At 40.1% G+C, this 17,023-nt stretch overlaps 1 protein-coding gene across 2 annotated transcripts in view; it reads left to right on the top strand.

Moving 5' to 3' along the window:
* The window catches only part of SPIRE1 (spire type actin nucleation factor 1), a 119,088-nt gene that overhangs the window by 60,748 nt on the left and 41,317 nt on the right, over nt 1-17,023 (top strand). For both annotated transcript variants that reach the window (XM_066625665.1, XM_066625664.1), the window contains exons 4-8: nt 8,424-8,549; nt 13,141-13,224; nt 14,303-14,467; nt 15,914-16,000; nt 16,667-16,796. In XM_066625665.1, the coding sequence (XP_066481762.1) occupies nt 8,424-8,549; nt 13,141-13,224; nt 14,303-14,467; nt 15,914-16,000; nt 16,667-16,796 (592 nt within the window). The remainder of the gene's footprint in view (nt 1-8,423; nt 8,550-13,140; nt 13,225-14,302; nt 14,468-15,913; nt 16,001-16,666; nt 16,797-17,023) is intronic.

Here is a 17,023-nt window from a genome sequence, read left to right as displayed (position 1 = left end):
GTTTGGGGAAAGGAGTAACTCTTCTTCCTCCAGGCAGATCTCATGCCCACCCCGTCCTAGCTATTTGTTATCAAAACAACAGCAACCATCTCACAAGGAAGTCTAATAGGGTCATACAAATGGGCCTAAGTCTACTTTGGCCCTAAGTCTGTACCACAGTGCTTCCAATATCTGGGCACCTAGGAGGACACATGAAAAGCTTAGTTGTGTGTAGTGGACCAAGTGAAGTAGTTTAGAGGAAATTGCAGGTGTCTGCTTTCTGATCACAAATGCCAGTGTGGCTGAAAACATGCAAATTTGACAAATGATGATAGCTGAGAGTGAAGGGAGAGGATCACGAATAATATTGGCTGTATGGATAAGGAAAAAGCATGGAGGGATGTGTGTGACAGATTTCCATCCCCTGGGATTGAAGCTAGGAGCTCACATGAAGCTTATGCTTTGCCTCTTTGCTTGGGATTTGGTGAAATGTGTTTGATTCCTCTTAGTATAGCAAATATGAGAAACATTCAGGCAATATTTTTGCTGCTTGGATACATTGGATTGCTTGCATCAATAGTCAGGTTTTTTAGGTCCCATGGGAAAGAATTTTTGCTTACTCCCAAGAGAATAGAGAGCAATGATACATCCTCTTTTCAGACTGTGATGAGAAGTGGAACAAGTTTGTATCTTTTGAACTCTGATCCCAGTCAAACCGAGCTGTTGTGGTGCAGATTTCAAGTCTTTATTTGCAGAACATTTATTCACACAGTCAGTTGTGAATATTTTGTAATTTGGCTTTGCTCTTGATGGAGTACATTCAAATGATGCCAGAAATTTTGTTTGATCTTTCCTAATAGTTGTGATTTCTGTTAACACCAGGCTGGCTGGGTGAGCTAGGCGCCTCCTCAAATGAGAATGAACTCTCAAAGAGCAGCTGGCAAGATTCTCCTGTTTACATAATGTTTCTTTTTTCCCCTGCAACCTCCTGAATGTAGATGTAAATGCTCTAATCTTCTTAGCGGTCTAAGCAAAAACTGAATGCTGCAACCCAGTTACCAGGCAGCCCAGGAACTGCTCAGAAAAGAAATCTTTACCTAGAAATTCAGTTACGCAGCACTTGTATATGTTGTTATTTTGCAGGTCAGCAAAGACAAATAATGTTTTTCCCCTTTTACTTTTAAATGTACATTTTCATGTTTCTTGAAAGTAGTACAAGCAACCTTTGTGCTTAACCATAGTTACTCTGGAAATATTTTCTCCCTTGGGATAAGTTTCAGCAAGGCTACAGCAGTTTTTTTTAAAAGCCAGTATCTCCCCACTGTTGCCACCCTACTTAACTGCTGCACAAAAACCTTTTGATTGCCTTCTCCTGAATGACTACCATTTTTCAAACTGAGTAAGGGCCCAACCTTATCCAGTTTTCCAGTGCCGGTGCAGCCGTGCCAATAGGGCATTCGCTGCATCCTGTCATAGAGGCCTCTTCAAGGTAAGGGAACATTTGTTCCTTTACCTCAGGGCTCAATTGCAGCAGCACCGGGGCTGGAAAGTTGTTTAGGATTGGGCCCTAAGTTGGCTGCTCTCCTCTGCTAACTTTATTTGAGGGAATACAGTATTATATTAAATGCAGGAGTTTAGGGCCAATCTATTTTAATTCTAGTACTGTATGTACATCAAAATTCACAAATAACACAGGAGACAAATTCACATTCACATGGCCCAGATAAAGCAGGAAAGTCCCACTGAGGTTAATAGATCTTCTCTTCAACCTGGCTGCAACAGAGACAGAGGTAAGATCAAATTTCCTTCATCGATCTGAGAACAGTTTCCATTTGTTCTCTTCCCTTCCAGAGCTATCTCAGTGTCTATTCCACTTTGTCATTATGCTACTTAAATAATAATACTAAAGAAGGAAATAATAAAAAAATGAATGAATGAATAATATGCACACAAAGGAAATAGCAAAAATGCAAGCATAATATGAATAGAAAGCATGCAGATCACAAAACATATCAGTAAACAATTTATATAATGAAAATAAGCAATCTATGCATAAATCTCTAAAAAAAGGCTTCTGGATCTCAAAAAATGTATCCATGCGTAGTTGTCTTCAATAGCCATACATTCAAATATTGATAAAGTTAAAAGGTCAACGATCCATTGAAGAATATTAGGGGGAGACTTATCTTTCCAATCCTTTGATATAAGACTTTTGGCTACAGTAAGGGCATGCAGAGTCCAGTCCTGAGATAGGCAGATAACTCATGTTTGTTTGAATTATCTACAAATTTCAATGTTGTAAAGCAAAAATAATAAATTTTTCCTAAAGAAGAATTAAAACAATTATTCCCAAAAGAATTGCATCACTATACCACATCATGTGCCTAAATGATGATTCGGGCACATACAATGCCAGCAATTAGATTCTTTAATCTATACTTACTATAGAGGTGTATACCTCTTTCTGTAAAGTTGTTGTGGTGTCCCATAAACTCTAAAATCACAATTAATTACAAGATCCATCTACGTTGCAATCATAGTAGATAAAACTATTTTTATCTATTTTTATCTGATAATCATATATAATCCAGCTTCGTGTTCCATATCTCTCTAAGGTAGTGATTCCCAAACTAGTGGGTCATGACCCACCAGCCAGGGAAGCACTTTGTCCCTGCCCCTTTAAGGGGCCTACCCCAGACTGGCAAGCGAAGGAAGTTATATTCAGTAGGTTTCATGATTTAAAAATTAAATGCATTTATTAAAGTAGTTATTGTGCTACTGCATTTAATAAAGTAGCACAAGTTAAACCCAATTGCAATATTCTGTCTTTGCTGGAAGGTGTGAGCGTCAATAGAATGCTAGAAGCAGGGAGGTAGCAGTGAGATGCAAGAATCTTGTGTGTGCTCCCTGAAGCATCTGGTGGGCCTCTGTGAGATACAGGAAGCTGGACTAGATGGTTCCTAGGCCTGATCCAGCAGGGCTCTTCTTATGTTTTTAAGGGGTGTTGGGGGGAGACAGCAACATGATCCCCAGGATCGCGCTGCTGCTAGGGTGGGCAAAGGGAGTTTTACCTGGGAGTGCCAATCTCCAGGAGGGGGTGTGCGTCTCTGTTACAGTAAAGCCTGTCACAGTAAAAAACACAGTCGAAAACAGCTGTCTGCAGGGCTTCCCACACCCCTTGGAGGCTGGCACTCCGTCCCCCAGGTAAGTGTAAACCTGTCAATCACATTACTGCCATAGGCCCTCCCACACAAACACAGTGCTTCCAACTGCCTTGTAGGAGTTTGGGAAGCTCTGTTTTAAGGCTTTGAGCAATATCGCTGGTGCAGGTCCAAGTTGATCCATAGCCATGGCTGGGACTTTTCCCACCATTTTTCCAAATGTCCCTTACCGCAAGGAGACCTCCTGCCTGCTAAATTCCCCCATGGGATGCAGCATAGTCTGTACCGGCTTTGCTTCATCAGCATGGAGAACTTACTGTAGATACTAGCCTATATGGTGAAAAGTTTCTGCCAATGAATCAAGCTTAGATCATCACATTGCCTTATCTCTGAGGTCATTCAAGGGATAGGGCTTTTCAAGCAACTCTGGAGAGTTGCTACAAATTGAATTGCACACTCCCAGTTATGTGTTATAAGTTGTATGTTATATGTAGAGCCACTGGCTTAACACACCAGGCACCTTAAAGAAGGATTTAATTAATGGTTCTCCTGCAGTGGTTCCCAACCTTTTTCACTTGTACACCCCTTGGTAGCCTATTTCCATAAATTGTACCCCTCATATTAGGGGTATAAGATATTTGTAATTAATATTAATAATATAAGCCCTCATATCCTCTATATCAGGGGTGCCCAAACCCTGGCCCAGGGGCCACTTGTGGCCCCTGGGGGCTCCCAATCAGGCCCTAGGGGAGCCCCCAGTCTCCAATGAACCATTGGCCCTATGGAGACCTACTGGAGCCCGTGCTGGCCCGACGCAACTGCTTCAGCATAAGGACGACTGTTCAACCTCTCAAAGGAGCTGTGGGACGAGGGCTCCCTCCTCTGCTTGCTGTTTCACGTCTGTGTTGCAGCAGCAGCAGCAAAGGAAAGGCTGACCTTGCTTTGTGCAAGGCCTTTTATAGGCCTTGAGCTATTGCAAGACCTTCATTCATTCATGTTGAGTTCCATCTCGGATATATTCATTTATGTAAATTTATTCAAATTTTAAATGTAAATTAATTCTTTTTTATTCCCACCCCCCAGCAGAGTGTCAGAGAGATGATGTGGCCCTCCTACCAAAATGTTTGGACACCTCTGATCTATATGAAAACCCATACTTCATGTATTCATCACAGTATTTTCTCTTTATATCTGTTTGAAGAACTGAAGACTATGCCTTTTCACTGTTTTGCACCAGATGTGTCTTGAGAAATTTTTGGTGATTGATCACTTTCCATATTATGTTTCAGCTTTTTTACTGTGCTGGTTTTCAATCACTGTTTCATACATAATTGATGTCCAAAAACGATCTATTGGTGGGGTTTTCACAGCCAGCTAGCTACCTCCCTTCTTGCCTTGCTGGTCCTTGCAAGACATTCTAGAGCACTACTTGCATTTTTCTGCGATTATTCAATTCTTTTTCAAGTACTCCTAAAGGTCCTGTCAAGTGCCCCTGGGAGTACATGTAACCCCAGGTTGGGAACCACTGTTCTACTGGTATGTTGTTTACAATGCCCTTACTCTGATAGTGTTTAGAAAAAGGTTGTGAAGACCAGAATTTAAAAAGTTGAAGAACAAAAATGTATCTTATGATCTTTTATTATATTTTTAATAAATTAGAAACTGTATGGTTCTTAGGTAACAATTAGTGGTAGGTTATTTTTTTAGGATCTGGCCTTGGGTAAAATCAGACAAAACTATAGTCAGACAACTCCCCTAAGTTTAAGCCCCCACGTATCTGGGGGCTCGTAGAAAATGCCATGATTTTTGGCTCAAAACCTGCCCTCGGCTTAACTGTGAGATTGACAAGTATCTGCGGAAGATAGGATTGGGCTTCCCTTCACTAACATATTTTCAGTTGTAAATATTGCTGTTCAGCCAATAATGATAAATTATTTTTAGCTTTCAACTTAAAGAATGAAAGAAACTCCTGGTCTGGATCAATTAATTGATCTAAGATAAAAATTGCTCTATCAGTCCAAATCATCCAGAAAAAAAGTTTTCTTCCCTATTTTTAATTCATAGTTGGCCTGCAATATTAATTTAAAATGAGATATTCTGGTCACAAATATCTGACTGAAGAAATTGTAGGTAGAATAATGGATTTATAAAATGTGAAAAGTGATCCCAGTAACTAATAGAAGTTGAAAGATATGCCTGATGACTAAAATCTGGAAATCCAAATCCTCCTCCATTAAATGGAAGTTGCATCCTCTTTAAAGACATTCTAGGTGGAGAAGAACCTCACAGAACTTTCCTAAATGGCGCATAAAATTTATGTATTTATCTTTGTGGTGTATATATATATAAGGGAATTATGGTGGAGATATATAACATATGAGGAAGAATATTCATTTTTAGTCTGTTAACCTTGCCCCAAAGGGACAAATTTAAAAGGCCCATCTGTCTAAATCCAACCATTTCATATAGTGGTCTATTAATGTTTAATGCAGTCATCTGTGTTATATGTCTAGGAATCAATATTCCTAAATACTTAATGACATCTGGGTACCATTGAAATTGCCAAGCATTAAATACACTCTGTGCAATATGGCTTCATGTCGTATGCCTTGCTGAGTGGCACCAATTCAGATATTATCCAATTAATCGAATATTCAGTTAAATCTCCAGAGCCATCACTTTCAGCAATTCTGAAATAGATTATTGAAGTTCAGAAATAAATAAAATATAAACCTGCATATAAAATAATTTTAAATTAATTGAAATGCTGTATAAGTCTATCTACATTACTATTTTGTCTGATAACACAAGCCAAAGGTTTCAAACACAAATAAAAAATAAGAGGCAAAAGAGGGCACTGACTCTCAGTTAATTTCATCCTCATAGACCTGGAACAAATGCAGGAAATTGTTCCTTCAGATACATTCAATTCAATGTTGGCATGAGGTTGCTAGAACCCCTGGGACAAAGCTTTTCACTGGGCTCCCGTGGTACCCCCTACCCACTCCCTGAAGCTACACTGAGTACTGCCACTAGGACTATGTTCCCAACTATGGCCAACCCATTATGCCACCTCTAGTTCAGTTGATATCTACCTTTGAGGACAATTATCAATTTTGACACATTTTGGTGACCTAAAGGTAGAAAATGTGGAGTTGGTGTGTAATGCCTTTACAAGTGTACAACCAGTTAAAGGAAGGATTCTCTTTATGCAGTTAGAGAACTGTTCTCCATAGCTGCTTTGACATGTGTGCACTACTTATTTTGTTAAGAATTCATGTAATGGCTTTTCTTGAACTATGTATGGGTTGGTTCTTGATGAGTTACGGCTTGGTCCTGACTAACTGGCATGCCAGTGGAACATATGTTCCAGGGCTTTGTGCTGTTGCACAAGCACCATAAAGCACTCTGCAATAGCATTTGCAGCAAGCACACTGACAAGCAAGTTGGAGCCTTAGCTGGTGGAAGTCCAAGCAGCCCAGTGTAACACTGGCTGGCACAGGTGAAGCCTTAGGATACACCAGAGGCTCGGCTCCTCCCAGGCCCAGGATCCACCCCAATTATGTCTGGCCCTGCCCAGAAACACTGACTCTGGACCACTTCCTCCCCATGCCTCTGCACCACTCGGCAGCGTACATACCTCCACCCGCAGCCAGGGTTCTGGATACAGTGCCAGAGGGGTGGCACAGTCCTCCATGCCAGCACTGCCTACTCATGTGGTGTCATGAATGTGCTTTATAGCATGTTCACAACACCTTTGGTTAGCACTTGGAACTGCTACATCTTTGAAGGTTCAATTCAAAATTGTGCTGTCAGTCTATTTAATATTATAATTTTCTCCCCAAGACTATATTGTGGTTCTGTATACTTGCTATGTCCAACTGGCCTATAGTTTTATAAAGTTTTGAAGTAAAACTAATTATTTTTCCCTGGATTGCAAATCTGTTCTTTTTGTTTTAAGTAGTTGAATTAAAGGACTATACTTTTAGAGTGTCAGTTTATAAGAAGACCATTTAATCGGTCACTTCAGTGTTGTGTCTGCCAAAGGTACAGCTAAGGAATAATAGTATTATTAATCCAAATATCTGTAAGGTTATAATTTAAAATGAATTCTTATCAAGAACTCTTTATGTTAGTGGCACAATAATATACACAGGCAGTGCAATCCTATGCGTGTCCATTAAGAAGTAAGCTTTGTTAAGTTCAGTGGGACTTAATTCCATGTGAATATACAGTATATAGGATTGCAGTTTAAAGCAGTTAGCTTCACCTTTTACAGATCAAAAGCCTCTTCCTAACCCAGTCTTAAATATGTGCCTCATTTTTAATGTTTTATTTTTCACTTTGCCTCTGTTTCCATCTCATCCTAGTTTTCAGGTGCATCCCTAAGTTTAGCTAAGATTATTTGCAGCTCTTATAGTAGAATTGGCCTAGTGTTCAAACCACCTTTGATCAAGCTGTGATTTATAATTCAAAATCCAACAGATAAAAATTAGTGCAGTAGAGCAGGAGTGCCCAAAACCCGGCCTGGGGGCCACTTGGGGTCTCCAGTCTGGCCCACAGGGAGTCCCCAGTCTCCAATGAGCCTCTGGCCCTCTGGAGACTTACTGGAGCCCGTGATGGCCCTACGCAACTGCTCTCAGTGTGAGAACAACTATTCGACCTCTCACTTGAGCTGTGGGATGAGGGCTCCCTCCACCACTTGCTGTTTCACATTTGTGATGCAGCAGTGGCAGCGAAGGAAAGGCCGGTCTTGCTTTGTTCAAGGCCTTTTATAGGCCTTGAGCTACTTCAAGACCTTCATTCATTCATATAAGTTCCATCTCTAATAAATTTATATAGATTTATTCAAATTTTAAATGTAAATTAATTATTTTTTTCCTGGCCCCTGACACAGTGTCAGAGAGATGATGTGGCCCTCCTGCCAAAATGTTTGGACACCCCTGCAGTAGAGGAACCAACCTTTCTTCCTATCAGCCTGTATCTTACTTATTGTTCCTGAGCAAGGCAATAAAATGGATGATGGCATTTCAGCCTTTGGCGTTCCTGTATTGCTGTACAGTCCTTGATACATTCAAGTTCTATTCCATGTCTGCTGAGGTGGGGCAGAATAATGAAAATTGTATAAAAGTGTGATAAACATGTATTGTGATGTCAATAATGTATGCATATTAAAGACTGCTATATCTCTGGTATGTTTTACGCATGGGATTGTTCAGCTCTCTGTATGGATAAAGAACGTTAATGCTTATTTGTTAAAGCAGGTTCTGTTGTCTTTCCTAGCTTTGTGCTGCTCATCTACCAACTCGATCAGATGCCCCAAACCACTATCAAGCAGTATGTCGAGCACTGTTTGCTGAAACAATGGAATTGTACACGTTCTTGGCCAGGATTAAAAGTGCAAAAGAGGTAAACAAGATATATGAATATCTTGGTTGCTTATTTCTGAAAAATAAATTGTACTCCTTTGTCCTATAATGTATTAGACGTATGGAAAAAGTCATTTTTATGTTATAGAAATGAAATTTTCACAATCTAAAATCCAGGCTAACCTAGGAGAAGACATTACAGGTGAACCCCTGTATCTGGTATCTGCAGATTCAGTCATCCATAAATTGTGGTGTACGTGTGTGTATGTGTACGTGCACCCATTAACATTGTTTAAAGGTTTACCATGGTGAAGTGTTCTGTGCTTTCACAAATTGCTAAAAGTTTGCAAGCTTATAATAAAATGTGGGCAGGCCGCAGACAGCCTGGATGCTTGAAAATATTAGATCAACCACTGACCTGAAGCAGGAAGTTACCTGCTTCCTGTTAACCTTCAGTCATATTTCTTCAAGCATTCAGGCTGCCGGCAACCTTCCTACGTGTACTATAAGTTCGCAAACTTATAGTTACCTGTAAAAGCAATGTTAATAGCCATGGGGGGCTGCAGAAATAGGGTCCCCCATATCTGCAGTTTCCGTATCTGCAGGGGGGCTGTAATGGACATCGATGGATACAGGAGCCAACTTGTATATTTCTTGGTGCTATTACTTCTTTTCAGTGGTATTGTCACTAATTCCAAAAGGTTTTGGCTGACAGGTTTTATAATTTTTGTCACCAAGCACAAATTGTCAAGCTTAGCATAAACTAGCCCAGTTTCCAAGATGTGGGGCATGAGAGTGTTCTTAGCTCTGTCACACACACCCCTTTCATACCCCTATGGACTCAAGATCTTTCTGGTTCGTTCAGTGGGCTTTTAAAATTGTGCTACATGAAGAATATTGCCAACTAAATAAAACAAAATAGTAATAGGCATGCTAGTTAAGTAAAGTATTAGTTAAGCTAATATCAGCGTTTTAAAACTGTATGTAACCCTAAGTTCAAACATAAAACACTGACCTTGCTTAGCATAACACTAACACAGTGAGCTTTTATGATAAACCAGTTTATATTAAGCATCCATATGTGTTTAATGACAAATATGTGAATTAAATACGAATGGGCCTGCAAGATTGGGCCTTCAAATGCTCATACAATCTAACTTGCTACAATTAGTGATCTCTTGCAACTTTTACCTGTAAGAAAATTATTTGTAAGGTATCTGCACAATAATGAAATTGTTATACCTAAACTGATAAAAACTGGGTGGCTGGTACTACAGCTGCAAAGCCTCAGGGTCTGGGGAGAGGGTTAATGAGTCACGTTGGTGGTGCTCCTCTCCAGTCAGATTGGTCTGTATCCCTGAGTGCCAACTCCAGGCCTGCCCTTGCAGTGTTGGTCAGGCCCCCAGTTCTCCTCATCAGCCAGTGGCAGGATCTTAAACCTCGTTGCCCCTTTCATCCACTTTCATCTGCTCACTTGGCTCCATCTGTCCCTCTCTCCCACAGTCCCCAGATGTACCACCTCATCTGCTATGCCATCTCTGCTGCAGTAACTTCTGGCCTGTGTGGAAGTGAAGTGGGTGTGGTGGTGCAACACCACCAAGGCAGGCATACTCTGTCTTGGGCCACCATGGCCAGCCTCTGTGAATGCAGGCTGCTCATAGATAGGTCTATGTTGGCATAATTCTTTCTATGAAACATACTCCATTGCTATTTATTTACATTTGCATCATCACAATGTACCGGTAGATGTTTTGGGCACTGTTCTATATATGACCTACTAGCTAAAATGCTTGCTTTTCTGAAGAGTGAATTGGTTCTATGTGTGAAATTAAAGGAAATATACCTTCATTTTGAAGACAATGATCAGCAAACCCCAAACTAATTTATTACATGTCATGATCTGTTACAGTTTTTTGTCTCCCACATTAGTATTTTATATGACGACTGGTAGCAATAAATGCTTTCAAACAATTTCTCTAAGAAGATTTTTCTGTATCATGTTCCCCAACGGATGTAAACTCTTTTTAGGATCATTAATTTTTCAGAAATAATTTTTGACCTCTTATTAGAGGTCTCAAATTTGTGTGAATGTCTTCCTTAGAAAGCAAGTGTTCTCTTCTAGACCAGAAAAGACAGTGACAAAAAATTTATTTTCACCTAGATTTATAGTGGAAAGTGATGAGGTATTTAAGCAGAATCTTAATGTGGAAGTGGTTTTGAGACTTTGAGTGCTAAACAGATCAGCACTTAATCAAATCTTTCTCCTCAAAGTATGTGTATATCATTGCAGGTGAAAGCATAAACCATAAAATAACTAAACTGATAGATGTGGGGGTGTCAAATAAGTCAGCAATTCTATGCACTAAATACATGGGAATTAAAACCTCATATTTTGTACTGCACAAGATGAGCAGCCTAATCCTTCTCAATTCCCTCCGTGGCAGTATAGCTGTGCCACCCTGGTGCTTGCTATATCCCGCAGGAGAGTTTTGACCTGTGGATCCCTCCTTGGGGTAAGGGAACATTTGTTCCCTTACTCCTGGGTAAGCCTGCGTGGCCCACTTGGATCTGCTTCAGCTATATTTCTGTCACAAATATCCTTGGACCTGGATTGAGGGATTAAGGCCAGGAAGGGAGATAGGATATTGCCCCCTTCCCAGTACTGCCCCCTTCCCAGCCCCAATATGCTCTCCTCCTTGCCCTGTTCTGCCCGCTCCCTTTCTCCCTTCCCACTCCTATGCTAACTTACCAGCACCATGCTTAATTTACTAGCACCAGTGCCCCAAGTCTGCTGGCATGCAGACCCGGCCACTTGCCATTGTGGTGGTAGTTATGCTGTACCGAATAGCTTGTTGTGTTTTGCAACAGCAATTTAAGGGCTTTACACTGCCAGAATGGGCCTTTCGGTGGCATAAGGCTCAAATCAGATTGGGCCATGTTCCACTTGCAGGCTGCATATTCTTCTCTTTTTTTCCTAAAATCTATAATCAATGTTTCCTTTCTCAGAGGTGTAAAGCAGAGAACAAGAATATAGATACTGTATTGTTTGTATTCTCAATAGTCTTTTATTTTGACATTTAAACAAATTTTTGTGTTTGTGGCGGTTTTTTGCTGCTGTGCCAGCAAGAATCTTACATAACTTTCTATCTGCCAGATGAACAATTTCCTGTAAGGACATTTAAGCAAAAGAGCAATTAAACCCTGCCAACCTATTACATGGTACAAAACTAAGCAAAAACATTAATATATTGTTTCCACAAATTCCTAAAGAGAAGTGATCCCATAATCTACAGTTCTGCCTAACAATATAATTATGCATGCTTTATTCAGAAACAAATTTCATGTCATCACTAAGGCTTCCTTCCAGTCCTGGGCAACTCAGGCTGGTCCAGTGCTCAAAATAGTGCCAGATCCCATCCCCTGGCAGCATGTCCATGTGAGTGCCAGCCTCTCTGTACCAGTGCAAGGTATCATCCACACAGAGCCAGCACTCCCACATGTAAGGCTGCTCACCATCCTCATCTTGCTTCAGCAACACTTCTTCTAAACTGGCAGCAGGGACCATCACTCCCAGCATGCTCATCACCTGACCATTCTGAAGAAGTGGCTCTGGAGGATGAGGTAAAAATGCCCCCACGTTCTTCTTGCTCATTATTAAAGAGGATAAGCAAGAATTGGTGGCACAAGCAACTCAGTTGGAATTGGGCACGAGGTGTGGGCCAGTGCCAGTTTGCTCTCAGAGGAAGCACTTTGGTCAGCTCAGTGGCCAGCTGACCTTGCTCCCAAGTAAGATTACAGCTTAAAGCTGAACTGCAAAAATTATTTCAATAGTTGTTCTATAGTTGTAACGTTTTGCAAGGACTGACTCACCCTAAATGTTGTTGCATTTCTAGGGGAGAAAAACCTTTGTAAGCTTCACTAGAATTCAAAAATTAAAACAGGCTCTGCTATGTTTTTTTTCCTATTTAATAGTTCCATTAATGAATGCACCCAAACATGTTATACTGGTTTAATGCTTTTCGGCCTTGGAACTTCCTCACGAAGGAGGCCAACCTATTCCTGATTTTACAAGGCAGGTGAAAATATCTTCATCTAAATGGGCATTTGGCAATTAAGGATCTTATGTGGCAATGCTGTTTTGTATTTTGTCCTTTAGCATTTTATTTGTGTTTGATGTGAATTTACTTTTGAGCCAAGTGACTAGAAAGGAGTTAAGAAAAACCACAGCCTTTCAAAAGAGACTAGCGTATTGCACTTTATGAATAGAAACATTTGTTTATGAATGCCATCTATCATTTTTAGTCTCCTAACATAAATGCCAGAGATTTAATAAGTAGATATTATTAGCTGTGATTTTAAGGGTACATTTTGAATTGTACCATAATAGAATAAATTAATGTTGATTCATTTAAATAGCATTATTGGAATGTAAAAGATACAAGGTTTCAAAGCTTCCAGGCTAACCTATGGTATAATTAACTCAATAATTGATGGACCTGAACCAGTGATAGTGGCACTCGTAAAGTACACATAATAACCAGAGACAGTGGCCTTCTGTTGCATGCAAGAATTTCAAATTCAGCAATCTGGTTCTTTATTTATATAGATTTAAATTTGCTTTTAATTGACAGAATTTGAAGAAAATTCAGGAAATGGACAGAAGAGGGAGTGATGAATCCAGCACTGAACTTGATGAGTTAAAAAATGCTGATTGGGTAAGAATACCTTTGAATAAGTGCCATTTTTTATTTGATTTGATTTTCTCTGTAAACCTCTTTGTGAACTTTTTTTATTGAAAAGCTGTATATAAATTCTCACTATTGTTATTGTTCTTATCTTTATTCTTATATTTAGTGTTTATATACGCATGCAGTTTTTACATAAATGTGCATATTTTCCTGAAAAAAGAATGTCATATTTATTTTGAATTTTTTTGCACAAAATTAACAGATTTTTAAAATGTGAACCTTATCTAGAACAGCATTTTATGCAATATCCCAAATCTGGCTGGAATACCCTGTGCATTCTTTGTAAAGTGCTCCTCTACATTCATGGAGGTTGTGCTGATTTTTCTGTTGCTTTAATTTCTTGTGTTGCATCAAATGCCTTTCTAGAGTGTCTCCAGATAGAGCTGGCCCACCCAAGAGGTGAGGTAAAGCAGCTACTTTAAGTGGAGGGCTGATGGCGTTGCCCCATGCCTGCATACCACCTGCCTGGCCAATCCACCTGGATCTCTTCTTACTTGCTGTCCTTTAAAAAGAAAAAAGTGGGGAAGGAAGCCATCCCCATCTGTCAGGCAAGTTGTGGCAGTGGAGTTGGAGAAGGAGGTTAGGGGTCATTGTGATTAGGTTCCCAATCACTCCCCTGGAAGGAGATGACAGCAACTGCGTGAAGCAGCTGGGTAGGATGGCAGAGGTAACAGGCAAGCACAGGGAGCGCCTGCAGATACAGTATGTAAATATGTATTAAACATCCATTAAGTTCCCACAAAGTTTTGTACTCTTATGCAAAGGGTGCTTGTCATAAAACAAGCATGAACAAGTGTGATTGGAAGTGTATATTTTTAGATGTTTGCTCCTTCATTATGTTTTGAGTCCTCTCTTTATTTTGTCTCTTTATCATAGGCTAGTAGTGATACCATTTATCATGGTATTTATATTTCACTTTTCCACAATAAAGGTGCACAGAGCAGTTTGCAAATTTAAAAACATGAATAAACATGAATACAAAATAAAACACAGTTACACAATATGGTGTAGGTTTCTGAAAAATATTACCTTTTTTATTTTTTAGGCCCGGTTTTGGGTGCAGGTTATGCGAGACTTGCGAAATGGTGTAAAACTGAAGAAAGTTCAAGAACGTCAGTACAATCCTCTTCCTACAGAATATCAGCTCACTCCATATGAGATGCTAATGGATGATATTCGATCTAAACGATATACTTTAAGGAAGGTTATGGTAAGCTGCGAAAATACAAGATAAAAGAATTAAGGCCATGCTTCCCTATGTATTTCACACAGTGAAAGTTTATGATTGCTCATGTAGCTATAGAACTAGATGAGCCCAAGACCTTGTGATTTGTACTCTGTGGGATTTTTGACTTTTTTTCTTTGATCAGTGGAACTTCATGGCATATCATAAACTGCCTTTGAGATCCTCCTCCATTTTAAATGTGGTTGCCATATGGCAAGAGAGTCTGGTGTTTTTGAAACACTAGTCCAGAGTCTCCTTGTTCATGTGGAATTCATTAAGTGGATCCCTGGAATTCATTGAGTGGATCTAACAGCACAGACTGTTAGAAAAAAATAAAGCCAAAATGCTCAAAATCTCTGCATTGTATCTTTGGAGGTGTCTGTTTGCCTTGCATATAACATATCTTTATCTAGTCATATGGTCCTTCTAGTATTATAAGCTTATCTCATGTCCACCAGGAGCCAGAAGTCCACCCCCCATCTGTTTCTTCAACAGTGACAGTTGTTAGCTATACTTAGGGCCCAATCCTATGCTGCTCACCTGCCCTGCAGTACAACAGCACCAAAATGGCTGCCCTATATCCTATGGGGCAGGAGAAGCAGCCAGCAGTCTCCTTGAAGTAAAGGAACATTGGTTCCCTTACCCTGTGAAGCACCTCTGCAGCCCAATCAAATCTACTCGAGCTTGATTGCTTGCATAGAATCCATGTTAGGCTCCAAGACTCAGGAGGGGGGATAGGATCTGGCAGCAACCTCTGCCACCATCCTCAGCCCACTCCAGGGCCTGATCCACCTCTTGTTCTGCCCTCCCCCTGCCCAATTTCACATCTCCCCCCCTCCTCCCCCTCCTAAAAACACCTCCCTGTTGCCCAGGGCTCCAGCTGCTCCTGTCACTAGTGCAAGGCCCAGTGCTGAGTGGTGCAAGCCTCCTCACTGTTGCTTTTCCTCTCCTGGCTGCCACGTCATGCCATGTTTGTGACAGCTGTTGCCTGGGCAGCGCACATGTGAGCGGCACTGCCTAGGCGGTGGATCAAACTGCCAGAAAGTATAAGATGCATGCACTTGTCCTTCTTTACCTATAATATACAGTTTAATTTTGAACTTTCCTACACTTTAAGAATCAGATTTAAAAGAAACCTCTATGTTTAGATGCAGTATCCTCTGATTTCTAAATGCTGGGATCAGACAGGATGGCTTTCTCCAAGATGCCCTGCATATTTTCAATAACAGTTGTGATAGAGAAAGTTCTGAACCTTTGTTCTGATCCAGCAAGGCAATCTTATGCTCCAAGGACATGCTTTTGTTGTCAGCATTCCTTCATTTACTGGAGATGATTTTAGCAATTGTGATCATTTAAGGATGTGTTGTCCTGTTTGGTTTTTTAGACTGCCAGATGCGAAGATAGAACATAGAAGTTTTATTTCTTTTTCAGGTTAATGGAGATATCCCTCCACGATTAAAAAAGAGTGCGCATGAAATAATCTTGGACTTTATTCGTTCTCGACCTCCTTTAAATCCGGTATGGCTTTGTATACATTTTGCCTTGGGAGCATTTTAAAATGAAGTTTCTCCCCTTCTTACCTGCAAAATGCTGTAGAATTCAGATAAACAGAAATGTTTGCCATATAGCTGTAGTCTTACTATCCTTAAGATGCATTTTGTTAATAAAGATTCCAAGAATCCTTTTTAAAATAAAAAATATTTTTGCTTTCTTCTTACTCATCTAATTTTTCTTCCAAACAACTACTGTGCTACTTTTTAAGATATTGCTCTCAGTAGGTTTTCTCACTATGAATATAAGTAGGTCTTAAATTATTTGTTCATTTTGTAATTAGTTCCTATTCAGGGCAGTGCCTCTTGCATTTCTTTGCATTCTTATTGCACTGTGTATCCAGGTCAATTATGTCCAGGAATTACCTTAATGGTGCAAATTGCCCTATTTTTTTATTTGAAAAATGTATACCCTGGCTTTCTAGTGTTATGGGAGCTTAAAGCAGCTTGTTGAGTTAATGAATCTTTCTGTTTCCATATACTCCCTGAAAAACTCTACATCCATATCTCAAGGTTTTTTTTTAAATAATGTCCATTTTTATTTGCACTGGTATAAATATAGATTGAGAAAGGAAGAGAATGTAATTGATTATCTCCAGTATTGACCTGCCCACTTTTGTATACTGTTTTAAAGGCCTCTGCTAGAAAACTGAAACCAACTCCACCACGACCACGTAGCCTCCATGAAAGAATACTGGAAGAAATCAAATCTGAAAGAAAACTGAGACCTGTCTCTCCTGACGAGATAAGACGTAGCAGGTTAGGTGAGTATTTTGGTGATGTTAATCCTAGAAGTGCTCTGTACTAACAGTTTTTTCTTATTTCGAATGTGTGCTTTCATAAGATTTTTACCTTCCATTTAAAGCTAAATTCCACCCTCTGGTTGGGCTGGCGCAAGTGCCATAAAGACTTTTGCACTATCGGGAGAGGAAGAGACATACACAGACAGGGAGGAAGGAGGCTGGTGGCAGGCGGGCCCGTGGGTGGTCGG

This window comes from Tiliqua scincoides, chromosome 4, assembly GCF_035046505.1.
Source record: "Tiliqua scincoides isolate rTilSci1 chromosome 4, rTilSci1.hap2, whole genome shotgun sequence".
NCBI lineage: Eukaryota > Metazoa > Chordata > Lepidosauria > Squamata > Scincidae > Tiliqua > Tiliqua scincoides.
The sequence above is the reverse complement of the archived record's forward strand: the minus strand, read 5'-3'. Positions and strand labels throughout refer to the sequence as shown.